Source organism: Camelina sativa, chromosome 18 (assembly GCF_000633955.1).
Source record: "Camelina sativa cultivar DH55 chromosome 18, Cs, whole genome shotgun sequence".
NCBI classification, from domain to species: domain Eukaryota; kingdom Viridiplantae; phylum Streptophyta; class Magnoliopsida; order Brassicales; family Brassicaceae; genus Camelina; species Camelina sativa.
The window spans coordinates 15,541,408-15,561,179 of record NC_025702.1 but is presented as its reverse complement, the minus strand read 5'-3'; the positions used below and the strand labels follow the sequence as shown (position 1 = coordinate 15,561,179).

At 33.9% G+C, this 19,772-nt stretch overlaps 3 protein-coding genes across 3 annotated transcripts in view; all 3 read left to right on the top strand.

Annotated features, from left to right (window-relative positions):
• LOC104761821 (afadin- and alpha-actinin-binding protein-like) overlaps positions 1-2,980 on the top strand; it is a 4,077-nt gene extending 1,097 nt beyond the window's left edge. The window contains exons 4-16 of the mRNA XM_010484951.1: positions 1-80; positions 291-387; positions 475-564; positions 660-722; positions 813-887; positions 978-1,043; positions 1,124-1,201; positions 1,299-1,409; positions 1,497-1,574; positions 1,680-1,799; positions 2,439-2,482; positions 2,564-2,591; positions 2,732-2,980. The exon at positions 1-80 is cut by the window's left edge and continues 9 nt beyond it. Of these exons, the coding sequence (XP_010483253.1) occupies positions 1-80; positions 291-387; positions 475-564; positions 660-722; positions 813-887; positions 978-1,043; positions 1,124-1,201; positions 1,299-1,409; positions 1,497-1,574; positions 1,680-1,799; positions 2,439-2,482; positions 2,564-2,591; positions 2,732-2,740 (939 nt within the window). The 3' untranslated portion in view covers positions 2,741-2,980. The remainder of the gene's footprint in view (positions 81-290; positions 388-474; positions 565-659; positions 723-812; positions 888-977; positions 1,044-1,123; positions 1,202-1,298; positions 1,410-1,496; positions 1,575-1,679; positions 1,800-2,438; positions 2,483-2,563; positions 2,592-2,731) is intronic.
• On the top strand, positions 4,705-5,765 carry LOC104761820. Its single transcript, XM_019240114.1, has 2 exons — positions 4,705-5,187; positions 5,545-5,765. The coding sequence occupies exons 1-2, from the start codon at positions 4,785-4,787 to the stop codon at positions 5,763-5,765; spliced, it is 624 nt and encodes a 207-aa protein (XP_019095659.1). The 5' UTR covers positions 4,705-4,784.
• LOC104761819 (AP2-like ethylene-responsive transcription factor AIL5) lies at positions 10,288-13,546 on the top strand. The gene is made up of 9 exons (XM_010484950.2): positions 10,288-10,761; positions 11,113-11,512; positions 11,671-11,753; positions 11,965-11,973; positions 12,103-12,191; positions 12,277-12,350; positions 12,450-12,500; positions 12,625-12,701; positions 12,797-13,546. Exons 1-9 carry the CDS (start codon positions 10,533-10,535, stop codon positions 13,459-13,461), a joined length of 1,677 nt encoding a protein of 558 aa, XP_010483252.1. The 5' UTR covers positions 10,288-10,532; the 3' UTR covers positions 13,462-13,546.

Sequence of the window (19,772 nt, the reverse complement as noted above, 5' to 3'; positions counted from 1 at the left end):
TGCAATTGTATGTACTCGTTGCTGCAGCAGCGACAGCGTGATATAGAGTTTAGAGACTCTGCTAATGAGCTGAGACAGAGGTGAGTTTTGGTTTTCTTCCTTCTTTGAATTTTCAATGCGGCTTTTGAATTGTTGTTCTTGGAGGAATTGACTATTGTTAAGTGTTTCACTGGCTAAGAATATATATTTCTAGATGTTTTATTGCTCTATCATGCTTTAACATAGTTTGATATTTGATTTTCGGAAGGGGTTCATAATGTTTTTTATGTGCATTCCCTTACTGTGTATAGACAACAATCGGATATAGCTAGACTTGAAGCTAAAGTTGAGAGGCTTGAAGCGCAACTTCACCAGAAGGACAGGGAAATCGCTACAATTACCAGAACCGTGAGTCCTTTCAAGTTTTTGCTGAGATGATTTTTGGTTAGGTTCTTGATTGAAGAGAGTTTGATTCTGACTTCACTCTTTTGACAGGAAGCCAAAAACACAGCAGCTTTGAAGTCCCAGATTGAAAAGCTACAGCAGGAGAGGGATGAATTCCAAAGGATGGTGATTGGTAACCAGGTCTGATAGTTTATAGTATTTGGATTAACTACTTTCTCTTTTGGGGGAATTGTACTGATGGATTTTTCTGCATTTATACTCTAATCTCTGAATAGCAAGTCAAAGCTCAACAGATTCACGAGATGAAGAAAAAGGAAAAGGATTACATTAAGTTGCAGGTTGTGCATCTTATCTCGTGGAACTTACTTTTATGTATCCTGTTTAAATTCTGCATTGTGATCACTAAGTTTTTTTTGTTTCTCTTGTAGGAACGGCTGAATCAAGTATTAATGGAGAAAAAGAAAGAATCAAGATCTGGAATGGAGATTATGAATCTGCTACAGGTCCTTTTTACCAGCTTCTTGCTTTTTCCAATAATTAAAATGATAAATGTGGAAATTTTCACCTAACTGATTGTCTGATATACATAATAGAAAGAAGGGAGGCAGCGTGGTACCTGGAATGGCAAGAAGACTGATACTGATTTCTACAAAAAGATAGTATGAGTCTAACTACATCAAATCAATAACACAATGCAGAGTTCCAAAGGGCATATTCTTTAATAACGTTGCCCCTACAGGTGGATGCGTATGAAGCGAAAAATCAAGAATTAATGGCTGAGAACACTAATCTAAGAGCATTACTACGATCCATGCAGGTTTGCTCTTTTTTTCATGCTAAGCTTAACTTGAGACTTGAGTAACCTAAGATGTTTTATTCATAAGCGAAAGTTTTTATCTCTCGTTTTGTTGCAGACGGATATGCGTGATTTCCTAAATGCTCCAAACGGGTCAGCTAATCCTTCATTGGCTGGCAGTGACAAACGTGAGGTTGACACTTCACAATCTCCACTGGGTGGGAAGACGGTATGTATAATCTTAGTTTATTGAATGTGTTTGTAATAATCCTGTATAATTGATGGTCCAGTATCTAACTAACTAGTCATGACACAGGACGTCTTTGATCTACCTTTCCGGATGGGTAGAGGTCATATAGAAGAAAGTTTGCGCACTAAGATGGCTTCTATAAAGGTTTTTCCTTAACGACATTATGCATTTACTCAGCAAATTCCATCTTTTATCTGTAGTTAACCTTTTTGCTGTTTCTTATTATTTCCTTGGGACATAAAAATAAAGGAACGCATGGTCCAGTTACAAGATGAACCTAAAGGAGCATCTGTTACATCTGAAGCAACAGAGAGAGAGCTTGAACTCGAAGCTCAGCTTGTTGAGGCAAGAAGTATAATCCAAGAACAGGTTCTCTTCCTCATTTTTCTTTTACTAACAGCTCAGAGACTATTTTCCTCAGCCTCTACAATTATTGATGTTTTCGAAGCAACACTAAGTTTATTGAAAATGTCTTTGANGGGAAGACGGTATGTATAATCTTAGTTTATTGAATGTGTTTGTAATAATCCTGTATAATTGATGGTCCAGTATCTAACTAACTAGTCATGACACAGGACGTCTTTGATCTACCTTTCCGGATGGGTAGAGGTCATATAGAAGAAAGTTTGCGCACTAAGATGGCTTCTATAAAGGTTTTTCCTTAACGACATTATGCATTTACTCAGCAAATTCCATCTTTTATCTGTAGTTAACCTTTTTGCTGTTTCTTATTATTTCCTTGGGACATAAAAATAAAGGAACGCATGGTCCAGTTACAAGATGAACCTAAAGGAGCATCTGTTACATCTGAAGCAACAGAGAGAGAGCTTGAACTCGAAGCTCAGCTTGTTGAGGCAAGAAGTATAATCCAAGAACAGGTTCTCTTCCTCATTTTTCTTTTACTAACAGCTCAGAGACTATTTTCCTCAGCCTCTACAATTATTGATGTTTTCGAAGCAACACTAAGTTTATTGAAAATGTCTTTGACATCTGTTTATTCTATTGCAGGAGTCCATAATGTCGAAACATCTCCCTAAATCAGAGCAGCGAAGGTATCAATTTATATTCTTTAATTTTGGCTCTAAACAAAGATGGTTATGTGAAACAACTGATAGTAGCCAAACTTGTAACAGGAAATCCGTAGTTCCGCTGGCAGCTGAGGTATACTTATAGATTCCTCTCTCCTTTAGTACTCCGTTACATTATTTCTTCGTAAAGATGTTCTTTATCGTTTTTGTTTCACAAAAAAAGAGCTTAATAATGACTCTTGACTGGTCTCTATTTATATAATGTATCCGCAGGGAGTATGAAGATGCCTAAAAACTTAAAAGCAATGGATCCATGTTAAGGTATGTTGCTAAAAGATTTGTCGCAAAATGTAGTCTTAGTAATGTGTTCCAATCACAAACCTCTCCTTCCATATCGAAGCTATGTATATTCAAGTTTTTAGTTGTGTCAAATCAGAGATCCTGTCTCCTTTTTGGAGATAAAAATTCTTACTATAAATGATCAAGGCTTAATGATGGGTTGTTTAGTGTCAAAAAAATCAAGATTCGTACTCTCTGTTACAGTATCTCATATCTACTAAATTAGCAATCACACAGTAAGTCATAGAAGACAAACACCATGTTCTTTGTTCCAAGTTCCAAACCAAACTAATCAAATCACTTTGAAACTATTCTCATGATTAGATTGTTTTGGTCTGTCCAATATAATTTAGGAGACTTATAGACATTTGCAGTTCTGTAACTCTTAGATATGAATAGTAGATACTAGGGGTGAATTGAATTTGGTTAGATCGTATTTACTTTTTACAACAGAAATCATTCTTTTTGACAGAGAGCTACAAGAGAAAAAGTAGTAACATTATTCTTAGCTACCATCCTTAAACTCGATTTTAAAATTTGGTTTTCACTTCATGAGTCAAAAACTCGAATACCGTATTGTTGCCACGCCTTGTTTTTTCTTTATAATCAAAGATTCGAATATTTTGAATAAATTGGGATGCGATTCACGTAGCGTCAGTTTTAGCAACACTAATAAGTTTTTTTGCTGTAATAACAGAACATACTCGGTTGCGTGGCCACAATTTCTTGATTGGAACTTGCTTTAAATAAAAGAAGAAGAATTAAAATCGTATGTTTTCGTAAAAGTGGGTTTAATTGTGGTAATTGCGTGATTAGCGCGATGGCGATTCATGCAAAAATGGGTTTAAAAAAAATCTCAACGATATGAAATTGAGGAGTACGCAAAGTTTGGCGTCTCTTAAGGGGTTGGTCATTTGCCTTCACATGCGCATATGAAATCAGCCGTCCTTCAAACTGTATTAACGTGCGTTTCATCTTAAAGTAAACATAGATTTTTAATATCTAAGTATATAAAGGAAATCAAATATTTTATAACTCCAAAAAGGGAAATCATTATTTAAAAAAGTTCCTTATAAAACAAACAATTTTCAACAGAAATTCCTTGGTGGGGAAAGAAAGATAAAGTAAAATATAAATGTTTTAAATAGTTTTGATTTATTTCTCTGTTGGATAGTTGAGTTTCTTTAATTGGTATATTGTAATTCATAATTATCGGATTTGCCTTGGCAATTACTAAATATTCCTGTTACAATGATAAGAAATAAAACTGACCAATTGGCAATTGTGGTTGGCCACTATGAAGAACCGGTTTCCAAACAAAATAATAAATTAATAATTAATAAGCAATCTAATCACGGGACAAAATATTAATTGGGTACGTAATTCCAAAGATAATATATCTAAATTATCTTTGTATAGCAGATTAGAGGAGTATAAGCTTGGTGGGGATTACAATGAGAAATGGTTGATTTCTTCTTTTGGAATATACAGTTTCTTTAATCGTAGTTTAGAATAAATTTCCGATGGTGAATCAACCAATTGTGCATCAAATATAATTCGGTCTTATCCACCACCACTGAAACCATTTAAAGCGTACAACTTCTTTGAATCAATGTTAATGATACACACATTGGCCCGTGCCAAAGCAACCTAATGATCACCAAAGAATACAAGTAATTGAGTTTTGTTTTTGTATATTACAATCAAAGTCAAACCCTGACAAAAATTATGTATTTATATTAACAAGACATTATAATCAAACTCGTTACATGTAATACATCATGCGTCTAAGATTCACATATATAGTCAACTCTCCTAACCATTAAATCAATTTATATCCATTCTTACGCCCATTTTATCGGGCAAGAATCTCTCTTTCCATATATAAAAATATACACACACACACATATATAGTTGCACTCTATATCATCGCCATAAATCTCACGTATCCATCCTTCTCCCTTTATACGTACAAACGAGCATCATCATGAATGAAGAACACAATAACACATGTCCAACACCAAAAGCTTCATTATTGTTAATGGAGGATGATCTATGCAAGAGAGAATCAATGATCTCAAGAAACTCATCGGTGGGAGGCTCTTCTAGACTGTTCTATTACTATCATCATCGGAGCCTCGACAAAGGGGTTCCTTTTAAGTGGGAGATGCAGCCGGGAACGCCGATCAATCCTCCACCGGAAGACGCCGTTCCTCCGATTACTCCTCCTCCGGCGTTTCTCAGCCTTGGTTTCCCAAAACCCTCAATTTCAGTCGTCGCAGACTCTAATAAACATTCTCTTTTTCCGGCGAATCTTAAGATTTGGAAGTGGAAGAATCTTCGTAAGAGATGTTTCTCTAGATGGTCAAGCCAAAGCATGCTTAGTAAAGGTAATTACGTTTATTATATATATGGTAACTTTTAATTATCAATGTATTTGGAAATTTCACAAGATGTATATAAACAATATTGATCGTTTAATCAAGTGCAACCTAAAGTATCTACACTTTTAATTTAGGTTTTGATTAATTACACTATGAAATGAACGAATGTGGAAAGTATAATGCGCACGGACTCGTTTATATAACACAGTAATTGGCGAATTGGTAAAAAAAAATATAACTAATCATTTCGTCATTCTGCAAATCATATACTATAATTTTTGTTATTCTTCTTTAAAATTCTTTTTAAAACAATGTTTATATATATGTAACATCTAATAGACATTTGCCCGTATGATCCCTCAGATTATAATAATGGTCGTAGCGGTAGCTCAAAATCTTGTGATGAATTGGAGAGATTCGACAAGTTTGATGAGGATTACAGGTCGAGCTCATCATCATCTTCTTCTTCTTCGTCGTCGTCGTCTTCCTCGAAAGATCGGCGATTGATAAAGGCTTCCCCACGTCAATGGTTTAGCGGTTGTCCACCTCGGAACCCAAGAAACAATTATACTGGTTATCGTTAAAAAGCTCTTCTCTTTAATCATTGTTTTAATTGTACCAGATTAATACTCAAGACAACGACACCGTCGACACGATAAAAAATTACAAAAAAAAAAAAGTATCAGACTTCGAAAAATTATCCGAATATATATATTTTTGGCGTCTTGTTTATTTTTATCTATCAAATCTTTTAGAAATATATAATCAACAATTTTGATCGTAATACTTATGAATCTTAAACTAAAAAAAAATTCTATTTATTGTATAGATGGGCCAATGATCTTATATCTTAAGCCCATATATATCTTCGATTGGGCAGATCCAAGTATGTATGAGATAGATCATCTATCATAGTCATAGATGTGGCAGCTGGACCCAAACAAAAAGNACCCAAGAAACAATCATACTGGTTATCGTTAAAAGTTCTTCTCTTTAATCATTGTTTTGTACCAGATTAATACTTAAAACAACGACACCGTCGACACGATGAATTTACAAAATAGTATCAGACTTCGAAAAATTATCCGAATATAGTAAAAACATTCATATTTTTTTTTTGGAGTCTTGTTTATTTTTTATCTATCAAATCTCTTAGAAATATATAATCAACATTTTGATAGTAATACTTTGAAAATGACTTAATTGCAAAAATCTTAACTAAAAAAAAGAAAGAATTCTATTTATTGTATTTATGGGCCAGTTATCTAATATCTTAAGCCCATATATATCTTCGATTGGGCAGATCCAAGTATGTATGAGATAGATGTGGCAGCTGGACCCAAACAAAACAAAAAAATCATCAACAGCTGTAATACTTGCTTCAAATTTCATAAATGCCCCCCCCCCCCCAATTAATATAGATGCACCATATAATAACAATTTAGCGACTTATTATATGAATTTATAAAGTCTTTGGGATTTTAATCGCATGACCTCATGCACACTATAATAGGCTGGACAAAACGATTGTAGCCGTTAGATATTCTTGAGCCAGCTAAAATAATACTATTGTTATTTTTGAACGACTGAGATAAAAAGCTCTCCAGCGACATGAACAATCAACAAACAAAAACAAAATGCCTATTTCATCGTCCAATAAGCAGCAAAGTGTTTATTATAATACCTATACAAATATAGAGATACTTTTTTTTTCAAGTCAACAAAGACAAAAATGAACTATATTATTTATTTTTATATTAAAATGGAAAAGTGTCATGCGATAATTCACAATGTGCAATAATAACAAAATAGTAGGATGACAAAGCAAACGTGGGGAATGATTTGATGATGTAGCTTTCCAAATTCAGACCCATTTCTATATTTTTTTTTTCGTACAACTTCGTTTATATATATATGTAGTTTTTTGTAATGTATTCTTATTTCATTATTTGTATAATTGTATGATACAAAGGCCCACGCTTGATTCTGGATCGGTTAGTTCAAATGTGTTTTTCCCTTGGTTAAATCAGTTATAACTTCATGTTTATCATTTTTAGAAAAATGCAAGTTTTTTTTTAAAAAAAAATGTGAATGAAATCTTAAAACAACAACTCGTATATTTCGGCGCCGAACTCTTTGGCGACATTTCCTGTCTTTATTTTCGTTGGGGAAATTTGTTTTTAGCACCACCTCCTATTTTTCCTTTTTTACCTAAAACTATCAAAAGCTGAAACGCAAAAAATTACACGTTTTTTTTTCATAGCCTCGTCATTTTGAGTTTTTGTATGAATGGATAAATCAAACAATCAATATTGTATACAAATACAATTTTATTTTACTACCAAACATCACATTTTAAATACCGAATTTATAGTTTGTGCATCCCTTGACCGACTATTATGAGTTTTTGAGCAAAGTGATAAATACATAAAATGAAAAATCAAATTTTAAGCTCCATGACTTGACTAGTGATTGTTGAACCCATCATACTAAACATAAACTTTTGTTTCCTTTTTTTTTAGCATTTGAATTCGAAGAGATCAGTTAATCGTGAGGTGAGTTTGCTTAGTCCAAAAGTAAGCTATACACCCACTCCGGTTTCATTACTTTACTTTCGACCGGTCCACCGTGCCCTCTTTTTGGAATCTTGTTCAACTTATATAAAATTTTGCTTTGTTCGACATTTCATATAATAAACTTGTGGTTTCACATTCTTTGACCGCACAATCCCCATTAAATAACTCCATCGCTCCGCCGCTTTCAATGGAAAAGGCAGCATATATTAGAATATACTTACTACTTATATAAGCTAATAGAACAAAATGATAATGTTGTATGGCTTAGAGTTTATTTAGCTAATCAGGAAAAAAAAAAGATTATATAACACGTGATACACCGAATTGATGACGCGACCTGGAGACCAAAGACGTGCTTTAAAAGCTGGCATATATTTCGCATTTTAAAGTGTTATTTCCGCATCTAGTGTATTCGCACCACTCTCGTATCCATGAATATATAAGAGATTCATATTGCATAGTTTTTTTTTGTCAATGATCTTTTTGAGTAATTGGTATTGTAGTATAAAATAATGTTGAAGCGTAGAAAACAAAATTGAAAGGAAACAGATATATAAATATAATTGTCAAAACACGATAATGGTGCAGGGTGAAGAGATAGACAATGGGATAACGCAGCATGCAGAAGACACGTGTGCATAGTGGCTGACGTGTGGACGGTTTACATGCAAAGTGCAAACCATGTGCTTCGCCATTACCACTTAATTAAAGCTCACCATCTTCTTTTAGGTCCCAACCATGTAATTAAATTAGCTTTAACTGGATTGGTTTTAGCAGATCTCACCAAATACAGTCCACAGATTTTACTCAAAACTTTTTTTTTCTTTTTTTAAGTAGTCGCACTCGCCAAATCAAACTCGCTAAATAAACATAAAACGCTATTATATAGTTTCATTAGATAAATAAACGAGGAGGAACAAAGTTGTCATTCAACAATTGATTCCACGTTTGCCTCCGTACGAAACACATCAATTGCTAGAAACATACTAATTGTTTTCTACGGACCACCCTTTTTTTTGTTTTGCCACGACAAAAAGTTAGATTAGATTAGCGAATGTTGTTTAATTAAAAATGTAGAATTTACCGAATTCCTAAGCATTTCAATTTACGTGACTAAAATTTTGATATGTGATTCCGAATTCCTAGATTAAAATCATAACAATTTTTTTTTAAGAAAAAGAGCATATGGTAAATCAAAAGAATGAGAAATTGGCGCCAAGCCGATATGAATAGCGAGCTTTTAATAAAGTGTTTTAATATTTTTTTTTTCATGAATCGCAGAACGTAATGAATTTAAAAAAAAAAAGGAAAAAAAGAGTAGACGAAAATGTCAAATTGATATTGGAGTGGTCAAAGAATGACGAAGAGGAAGGGCCAAAGTTTGTAATAATTGGATACAGAACAGAGGGGACACGCGTCACCTTATTGGACCATCTCCAATTATTCCACTTTCCTTGTACTATTTTGTATTAAGCTTTTAGTTTAATATTCCATCACTTTCACAATATAAGATGTTTTAGAAGTTTTGTTTGTTTTATAATATAAAATATTTTCAATTTTTAAAGTAGTTTTTAGATTAATTTTATATTTTTTATTATTTATTTTATGTAATTTTGTTTCTAATTGATTAAATTTTATAAAAATAAACATTTCTTATTATGCATGCGAATAGAATAATAGTAATGAATGTAAAATGAATTTAAAACAATTAACCTAGGATTGAGGAGGCTAAGTCTTATCCACAGTAATGAATGAGATTTTTAATTAAAAATTACTGGGTTAATATGACATTATTTTGGTTAATATATGCTAAGATTGCCTAATCTTAAGATATGATTTTGTGTTTTGGATTCTCAACTTGCATCCATTAATAAACTATTTACTTTAGACAAAAACAAAATTTCAAACCATTCACCGTATGTGTATTACTACGTAGACCGTTCGTTCTTACACGTCAGAAGAAGAAACACGAAACAGAAAATTAAAAATAAAAATGAAAATGAAAGTGACGTGAGACCAGTCGCCGCCCAGTTCATCCCATCAAAAGCTTCCACTTGCCCTTTTGCTGTCTTCCTCTCTCTCTCTTTGCTCAACTATTTTTTATTTTGCTTTTTACTGTTTCTTTCCTAGAAATAATTTAGTTTCATCATTACATTATTTGGTAAATACGTACTAGATGACTTTTTTTTTGGTAGGAGCTGCTGACTACACTAAAAATCCTATCAGTAGTTAAAAACTTAAAACTGATTATCATATGTTTTCAAAGGTAATCCAAAAAATAAATAAAGATGTGCGAATTTTATCTATTTAGTAGTTTTGAGTTAATACTAAAACTAGTAAACACGAAACTATCATTAGCTATAATATATACATCCGACATTCTAATTGTTTTATATGATTACGTGGTCTCTGCATGTAATTTTCTAATCAAAATTGTCAAATATTGATATACTATTTTTTAGCGTTGAAGTTCGAATATAAACTACAGAGTCTCGACCCTCGTGCTGTTCCTCTCTCTCTCCCTCTATTTCTCTGTTCCTCTCTCTCATACATTTCCTCACTCGTCTCTCTCATATTGACCTCTATATCTGTGTCGTGTCCTCTCTCTTTCTCTCTCTATCTATCTCTCAAACCCTAGAGGAAGGGAGTTAAAAGACGAGACCTTCCACTATTTCCAAAGTCGTGAGAAATCACCAGTGATAAATCTCTCACTCTATCTCTCTCATCCAAAAGACTTCACGAGTCCCCAAAGAGAAAAAAACCCTATTCCCAAAGATGAAGAACAATAACAACAAATCGTCTTCTTCTTCTAGCTATGATTCTTCTTTGTCTCCTTCTTCTTCATCTTCTTCCCACCAGAACTGGCTCTCTTTCTCTCTCTCCAACAACAACAACAACAACTTCAACTCTTCCTCAAACCCTAATCTCACTTCCTCCACATCTGATCATCAACATCCTCACCCTTCTCACCTCTCTCTCTTTCAAGCTTTCTCCACTTCTCCAGGTTCTCTTTCTCTCTCAACTTATTAGTTTTTACTTTGTTTTGTGTTTTTGTCTTTTGAAATTTTATATGACTTAGGACAAACCAATTTTGTGTGTTTTGTTGCACCTAGACCAGTTCTTTACCCTTTTTGGTTTAATTAAACTTTTGCTTATTTAGATTTAGTAGCCTATACTCAATTCATTACTTCTGTTTGGTTTAAGTGTCCTTGGAAATCAATCAAATCTAATCTAATGAGTTATACTATGTACTAGATCTAATTAATGTTCCTATAGAATCTTTCACTAGATATTGTCTCCTTTAGAGTTAAACACTAATTACCTCAATACCCTCTCATATGAATTTAATTTTCAGTCGAACGGCAAGATGGTTCACCGGGAGTTTCAACCGGCGATGCCACGGCGGTCCTTTCCATTTACCCCGGCGGTCCTAAACTCGAAAATTTCCTCGGCGGTGGAGCCACAACGACGACAACAAGACCAATGCAACAAATGCAATCTCTCGGCGGCGTTGTCTTTTCTTCCGACCTACAGCCACCTCTTCATCCTCCCTCAGCCGCCGAGATCTACGACTCTGAGCTCAAATCAATCGCAGCTAGCTTTCTCGGAAAATACTCCGGTGGACACTCATCGGAAGTCTCGAGCGTACACAAGCAACAACAGAACCCTCTAGTTGTCCCAGAGACTTCGCCCACCCCGAAGAAGAGCGTAGAGAGTTTCGGACAACGTACTTCGATTTATAGAGGAGTCACAAGGTTCGTTCAACAAATTATACATTCCCTATATAATAACCAAACGATAGTGTAACATTTGTGGTACATTAATATATAAAGAGGTCTATGTCTTTCTTGATATGTGTAAAAATGCATGTGTTTATAATGAGTAATAATTGAAATTTTAATGAATTAAACAGACATAGATGGACCGGAAGATACGAAGCTCATCTATGGGACAATAGTTGCCGAAGAGAAGGCCAAAGCAGAAAAGGAAGACAAGGTACACCTTCAACTTAAAATGCGCTGTGAAATATGCGTTTGTTTGTTGATATTTACTTTAATGCGCGTTATTTTCTTTTTACTTTTACTTTTTAACTTATGAGGTCACTCTCAGAATCTAACGTCGCTGTGTTTTTGTCTCTGTGACGTGAAATGATTACACAACCGTGGACGATCTGATATTTTTTGTGATGATTTTAATTGTGCTGCAGTTTATTTAGGTGAGTTCCAATAAATTCTCTCTTTAAACAATTTATTTCATCATCATCATACCATCTCTTTCTTATTTCTTGTCAAATTTAATTCCCTTCTGAAATGTTATCATTCTCCCTTGTATTTGTTATGTTCAGGTGGTTATGATAAGGAAGAGAAAGCAGCTAGAGCTTACGACCTCGCTGCTCTTAAGTATTGGGGTCCTACTACTACCACTAATTTCCCCGTAAATTACTCTCCTAATTTTATATTTCTCTTAAGAAGTTTCATAATTTGTATATATTTATTCACCGGTAAGTACTTGTAATCAGATATCGAATTACGAATCTGAACTTGAAGAGATGAAACATATGACTCGACAAGAGTTCGTTGCTTCTCTAAGACGGTAATAATTTAATTTGTGATACGTTTCTGTTCTCATAAATGTTGCAAAAAAATTCGAACTTGCTTCTTAACCAAAGTACGTTTTTTTATTTTATTATAGGAAAAGCAGTGGATTCTCTAGGGGTGCGTCCATGTACAGAGGTGTCACTAGGTCTGTTCGTTCTCCTAACCATTAGATCTTTTTAATCCTACTTGATTAGAATTCTATGAACTACTCTTAATCAGGGTGTTATGTTCCTACTTTAAATGATTCAAACTTTACTGCAATAATGCAGACATCATCAGCATGGTCGATGGCAGGCACGAATTGGAAGAGTTGCAGGCAACAAAGACCTTTACCTCGGAACATTTAGTGAGTTACATTCCGATATTGTTACGATCTGATTTATAATTCTGTTTTGGTTACGATTCCAGCAGAAATGTAAGTAATTGGATATTACACTTCAGGCACTCAGGAGGAAGCTGCAGAGGCTTATGATATAGCAGCGATCAAATTCCGTGGCCTAAATGCAGTCACCAATTTTGACATCAGTCGGTACGATGTCAAGTCTATTGCTAGCTGTAATCTCCCCGTGGGTGGACTAATGCCTAAACCATCCCAACCTACCGCAACAACAACAGCTGACAAAACCGTTGATCTAACTCCATCCGAACCTCCATCTCTGACAACACCGTCGCTCACCTTCGACGTGGCAACACCGGTCCATGACCATGGAGGAACTTTTTACAACACCGGTATACCGATCAAACCAGACCCGGCTGATCATTATTGGTCCAACGTTTTTGGATTCCAGCAGGCAAACACGAAAGCCGAGATGCGACCGTTAGCAACCTTTGGGTCCGATCTTCATAACCCCTGTCCTGGTTATGCTATAATGCCGATAATGCAAGAAGGCGAAAACAACTTTGGTGGTGGTTATGTTGGGTCAGAAGGGTATAACAATCACTCCGTTGCATCGAACCCTGTCTCGGCTATCCCGCTTTCCTCAACAACGACGACAATGGGTAACGGTAACGAAGGGTACTGGATTAATAACAACATTTCAAGTTCTTACCAAAATGCAAAGTCGAACCTCTCTGTTTTGCAGACACCGGTTTTTGGGTTGGAATGAGTTCTCTCTTATCTTTTTAGTGAGAAAAAAAAAAGGATGTAGGAAAAGAAAGACTCTGTTTGAGTTAAAGATATTTTCTTCTTTAGATTATTTATTTAAGTAGGTTTTAAAAAAGATCTATTCAAGTTTTTGCACTTTTAATGGTTGTCTACTGACCACGAATTTAGCTGGATCTGACAGTACTAACTCTTTGTTTAATGACCTTATGGGTTCTTTTTTCACTTTTCAGAACTTTTATTTAATTTTTTTATATATATTTATTTTTTCCAACTTTTTGTTGTTGTGAATGATTGAAGGTTGAACTATATGTGAATAAATGCGAAACAATCTTAGCTTAAAATATCTTTTGCATGTTTTTTTTTTTCGTCGTTTCTTTTTTTTCTTGAAGTAAGCTTTTTTTTTTCATATATCTACTATATTTGTCTCAACATCTCTCTACGCTCAATATTTCATCTTGGAAATCGACCGCTAAGGCGTAATTTATATTGCATGGAAATTCTTTTTAAGGTATGTTTCCTGTTTCTGAAACGTTTCATAAACAGAAATTCGTGAAAACACAGAAACACGATTCCTAAAAATCTATGTTTAGAAATACGATGAAAATTCCGTTTTCGTTTTGGAAATACGATATAAACTTTTTCTTAGCTTAGAAACCTAATAAATAAAATAATTTAAAAATCTATATTTATAATAAATATAAATATATAATATTATTAGTGTTTTAATTCAATTATTTAATATTTATGTTTTGAGATTGCGTTGTTTTACCTATTTCTTTTATATAGGTTTTATGTTTGGTGTTATATTATGTATACACATATATATCAAGATATATATATATATACATATGTTTCAAAAACGTTTCCATTTCTTAATTTTAGAAAAATATCGTTTCTCGTTTTCGAAACGTTTCGCTTCCGCGTATCCGTTTTCGTTTCCATGCAACCTAGGGCGTAACGTTAGAAACCATCCAAATAGTGAAAACCAAATGGGTTTGGAAATAATACATTCGTTATAAAATGAATGGTGACTTACAGTTACAACAAACTAATATGGAATGATAAATTCGACCATCGACCTTTTTTTTTCTAACTTTCGTTTGTTTTTTCCTTTCATTCTTTTAGAGTCTTGGTTTTGTATACACATACTCGTAGATCTAAGTAAAATGATCGGACTACGACTACTTACAACTGTTTTCTCTGACATATATATGCATCGAAATTATTCATATGAAGATATCAAATTAGATAAGAAGATAACTGACTGGATTACATGGATAAATTGTGACAATAACCAATTGAATCGTGACGTACGTAGCAATGATATTAGGGGATTTTTTTTTTCTTTTGGTTTTGTATCAATTGGCGTTTACACTATTTCTTTTATAAATGGGTTTAGGTGAGTCACCAGTCTCTCTAAGTAGCAGCCGAACTATATTATAGGATAGAAATCAGAGCTAATTTAATCTTCCCACACTTAGTAAAAGTACTCTGTTTTGTCCGCTTCATAAGGGAGTGCTTTTGGTGAGTGTTTTGCAATTCATCACTCCTTTTGCCTTTGATTTGCTTGTCTAGACCTTCTCAGGTATTTGTGAGATTAAGAACGTACTGTATTGTCTCTGTTTTCAATATATCTTTTCAACATCTGCAATACCTTACTCTGCTTTGTCTCCCAATGGCGTTTGTAAGTTTTCCTATGATATGAACATAAACGCATATATTATATATAGCTTTCTATAATGCAGAGATTAATAACTTTTTTTCATTCGACTGACTTGAGTGTAACTCCTGGTGATGAGTGATGAGGTACTACTTGTGTTACTGATTTTTAAAAGTAAAGTGATTTGTATTGTAGTGAAAGTGTTTATAACTCCACGAAACTTTTTTCTTGACATTCTTATTCTTTTTGGAAGGAAGATATGGAAAATATTAGAGCAAGAAATAGGATCCGTTATGAATTTATAAATAAAATTCTACAAATACCACTATGCTTCTAACATTAAGGAGAATCAAAACTTATAACATTATAGAAATAATAAACTCTGTTAATAAAAATGTAAGTGTTAATTCATCTACAGTATATGGTTACTTCATCGGAATACATCGACACAAGTAAATCTAAATTACATATTGTGGTCTAGTTTATCTATTTTTCAACTGTTGATTGCGAACAATGTCAAAGAGCAAACGGCAGATAAAACTGTTCAAAATATTGTGCGAACAGTTTAGCGCGAGATGTGTCAAACCAATGCACCAACAAAAATCGTTTTTCCTTCTGACGACAAAGTATTAATAGTATCTTTGTCAAAGGTTACTTTGTGCGTTACGATAAGCGTAACTATATGTATATATGCCAAAGTGAATTGGTCCTTTAATTCTTTTTCAAATTTGTTCTTATGTGATGACAAAATTGCAGTAAAACATTGTCTGGTATATGAGCTACCAAATGGTTGGCAGGAAAAATAAATTAAATAGTAGTTGTTGAAATATGGTCACATATTTTGCCTTCTTCATTGAGTGTGCGTGCGTACGTGTGTCTTTACACATTAATACTTTCCCAATAAATTAATCACCATAAAAATACAACTATTTTTTCATAAAACTATAAAAATACTTTTTGAAAATCATAATAACATCCATAATGTTTAGTTACGAACATATATTTCAAATGCTAGAACATGTGGACTTTTTTTTAACCTAGCTTGCTTTCAAATGCTAGCGCAGTTAATTTGTCTCTAATTAATACCACGATGGCTAAACGATACAATACTAGAAAATCGCATGTATATGTTATGATTTATGAATTCTACGTGTTTAGTATTCTTCCTCATTTAATAATTTCATAAATCATAAATTACGAAATCTAAACCTTAAATTATGAAATTTAATTAAGGGACTCTTTAATTAAACCCTAGCTCCAATTTCTAAATATATAGTTGGAAAAAATAAGATTGAACCACAATAAATATGTGGATTGAAGACTGGGTTTGACCGCGTTAGTCCTACACTCCTACCCCACCCCTTCTCACCTTTGTACCGTCTCTATACATAGAAGATTTGGAACATGTTCTATCAAAATGATGGCTCATTTAGCATACTTTAGTCAAATCCATCTTTTGATCCACAATACAACTTACAATTAACCTGAAACAATATCTTGGGTTAAGATATAGAGTTAATTATGTTATGTGAATGTTTGTGGAATTCTATCACAAAACTAATTAACAACTAATGTTAATTCCATGTCTTGGTCATAATTATCACTGGTTCATGATAATACTAATATAATTAATTATAAACGAGTGTATATGGATTCATAATTCTGTTTGCCAAACAAGCCACACTCGTCCTAGTTGAAGAAATTCTACATGGGATGCTAATTAAAAAAAGAAAAAACGAGTCGTGGCAAAGAGCTTTTTGGGTATTTGGACCGACCATCTTCATGGGCAAACTAAATCGTTAATGGCTATATTTAGTACTTGTATGACTGTATCATAGCTTAACTGTAAAACTAATTAAAAAATTTGTTATAGTTGAGAAAGACTGGTTCGTCCTAATTCTCTCTCAGACACGATAATCGAAGCACTGCTCTATTCATTTTACTGGCGTCGGAATCTCTCAATCTCTCTCATCCTTTACTACTTTTGTCTACAAATCTCGTCCATGTCTTTGGTTCTTTTCATCGGAGTCCTCCTGAGTGTCCAGATCTCAACTCCGGTTTTGCATCAGCTTCAGCCACCTTCCATCGTTCTTCCACTTCCATCCTCCTCTCTTAGTGTGCCTGCTGGTATGAGTACCAAACTACCTGAGTTCACCCCTCAACCCCCCGAATGTCCTGGTTTTCTTGGTGATTATCTCTCGATATGGATTTTTTTCACAGTCAACCTTAACATCTCACCGATCCTCGGATTTATATCCTCTCTCCAAGTGTTTTACTTGGCTGCAGTTGGACGGGAGCTCTGTGTTGACGCCAGTGTCTTTAAAGATCTTGACGAAGAACACCATAACCCCGACTTGCTCTATCCCAACCTCTTTATCTCTTTGGCCCAGGTTTGCTCCACAATCTTACTTTGGAATCCTGGTAGATAGTCTAGTCTGCTTAGACTATGATTCATCCCTACACTGGAACCTTCCTCGATCCGTCTATAATTGCTTTATATCAAGTTCAAATTGTTTAGTACCGGTGTTATCTGCTTGGTCAAGACGAGGTTCCCTCGATAGATGGATCGATCCTTAAGCCGTCATCATTGTTTGAATGGTATGAGAGTTATTTGAAAACAGTTTTTGTCGGATCTCCCAGGGATGATCTCTTTTAGAGAGACTGCTTGGTAAAGCTTGGCATTACGATCCTACCGTTACAGTGTTGGGTTACCTCGCCTTAACCAGCCTCCTATATCCACCGCACCTGTTCCTTGAACCCAATCAAGAACTATTTTGCATCTCTATGGACGTACCAATTATATCTGCTTGGTCAAGACGAGGTTTTTTCGGTAGCAGAACATCGGTGTCTCCAAAGTTGTTTGATAGATTGTTTTGTCGAGGTCAGTTTTTTAACCCTGTCCGGATGCTTGCTTTGTGTAGCCATAATTATGAATCTGGTCCGACAACTTGCTTGAACCCTATCCTTGAACCCTTTGATCCCCTGTTTCTTCTACCGCCATTAGATCGAAAGCTTGGGTATGTTGACTTTTTCCATGACCAAACTGATTACAAGTTTTGTGTGGAATCCATTTACCTCCATTGTCATGTGAGGGATGACCCACCTGCTTTGTTACGGCTTGTCACCCATCAAATGCGTTTCCCGGTTTCATCTTAGTCAATCGCCATGAGCACTTGGCAACCATCTCACCCTTTAGCCTCCTCCATGGAGCACACTCTTAAAAGCTCCTATGCGTCTATCGTAAAAGTGAAGTATGATCACTTGTTGGTCAGAGATTTTCTGAAGCTTGTCTTCAATCTTGAATCCTACAAGACATCAAAAGATCTTCCATCCTTTGCAAACTCCTTAAGGTTGTGCATCTTTTTGGAAGACTCATGTAGTCTTTATCTTTACATTTCTTGTAACCCTTTGTTTCTAATTTATAAGAACATATCTTTTTTGAGGTTTTAAGTGTAATGAAAGTTGTTTTGTCAAAAAAAAAAAACTGTAAAACTAATTAAAAGTATTTGTAGAATGAAAAGAACTATACTGAACACATTTGAAAGAGTTTAAACTATATAAGTAGATGACTAACCTTTTTACTGAATTTAATAGAAACTTAAAACTAAACAAAAGAAATTTGTTAAACACTGCAGTAGCGGTTGTTTTATATTAGTCCCAGATATAATTCTATTCTCTCGTCATCAGAATTTGGGAAGCAAGAGAAATAAACAAAAAGTGAAAAATCATTTTCGTAAACAAAAAATTTATATATTTAATATTTCAATAAATATAATATACAGTAACTTGATGAGAACAAATTAAATGGTTACAAATGTAAGATTTTGGAGCATAGAAAAGATTATAGTAGTAAATATAAAAAACAAGTGAAGCATTGGTTACAGGTCAAATCAAAGCATATATATATGTGTGTTGTGTGTACATAATATCTTCGAAAAGCACGTGAAGATATTTACAACTTTTTTTTTATTATTAAAAAATACAAAACCAAAAAAAAATTCTTAAGAACTTACAAAATAAATAAATAAAATAAAAAAGCTTTTTTCAGAGGAGAAGAAGTTTCATCCATCAGAGGGTTTCCTCCTCTCTTAGAAACATCTAGAAAAAATACAAAAGGAGAGAGAAGACGAATCATCGGAGCTTTCTTTACTGAATCCCCAAAAAAAAAAAAAAAACCCAAGAACACCAAAAAAATGCAAGCTGCTTCGGTAAGTATGGTTTTTTTCTTTTTAATAAATATTTTCAATGTTATTATTGCTGCTGCCAGTTTCTCATTCGGTGAACAACGAACCAATCCTCATTTTATTTCAGTTATTTATATATATACATATATTAGTTTATTTTTGTTTTTTTTTTTTTAAATTCAAGAAAATTGTGAATACTTGGTTCTTAAGACCGAGTCCTTCTCGAATCATACATATATACATGTTCTTCTTACACAAAGAGAGAGAGAGAGAGAGAAGTAGTAGTATCTTTATTTCATGGGTAGTTCTTAGGTTGTTTAAAGATTGAAACTTTCAAAATCGAAAAAAAAAACAAATATTGAGTATTTCTTTTTTCTTTTTCTCGATCTTGTTTGTTCTTCATCATCGTAAGTATTATTATTACATCTTTTGGTCCATTTTTTTTTTTTTTTTTTTTTTTTTTTTTTT

Coding starts and splice junctions, on each gene's coding strand:
- LOC104761820 (XM_019240114.1), top strand. CDS start 4,785: ATGAATGAAGAACACAATAACACATGTCCAACACCAAAAGCTTCATTA. Junction 5,188..5,544: donor CCAAAGCATGCTTAGTAAAG/GTAATTACGTTT, acceptor ATGATCCCTCAG/ATTATAATAATGGTCGTAGC.
- LOC104761819 (XM_010484950.2), top strand. CDS start 10,533: ATGAAGAACAATAACAACAAATCGTCTTCTTCTTCTAGCTATGATTCT. Junction 10,762..11,112: donor AGCTTTCTCCACTTCTCCAG/GTTCTCTTTCTC, acceptor TTTAATTTTCAG/TCGAACGGCAAGATGGTTCA. Junction 12,501..12,624: donor ATGTACAGAGGTGTCACTAG/GTCTGTTCGTTC, acceptor GCAATAATGCAG/ACATCATCAGCATGGTCGAT.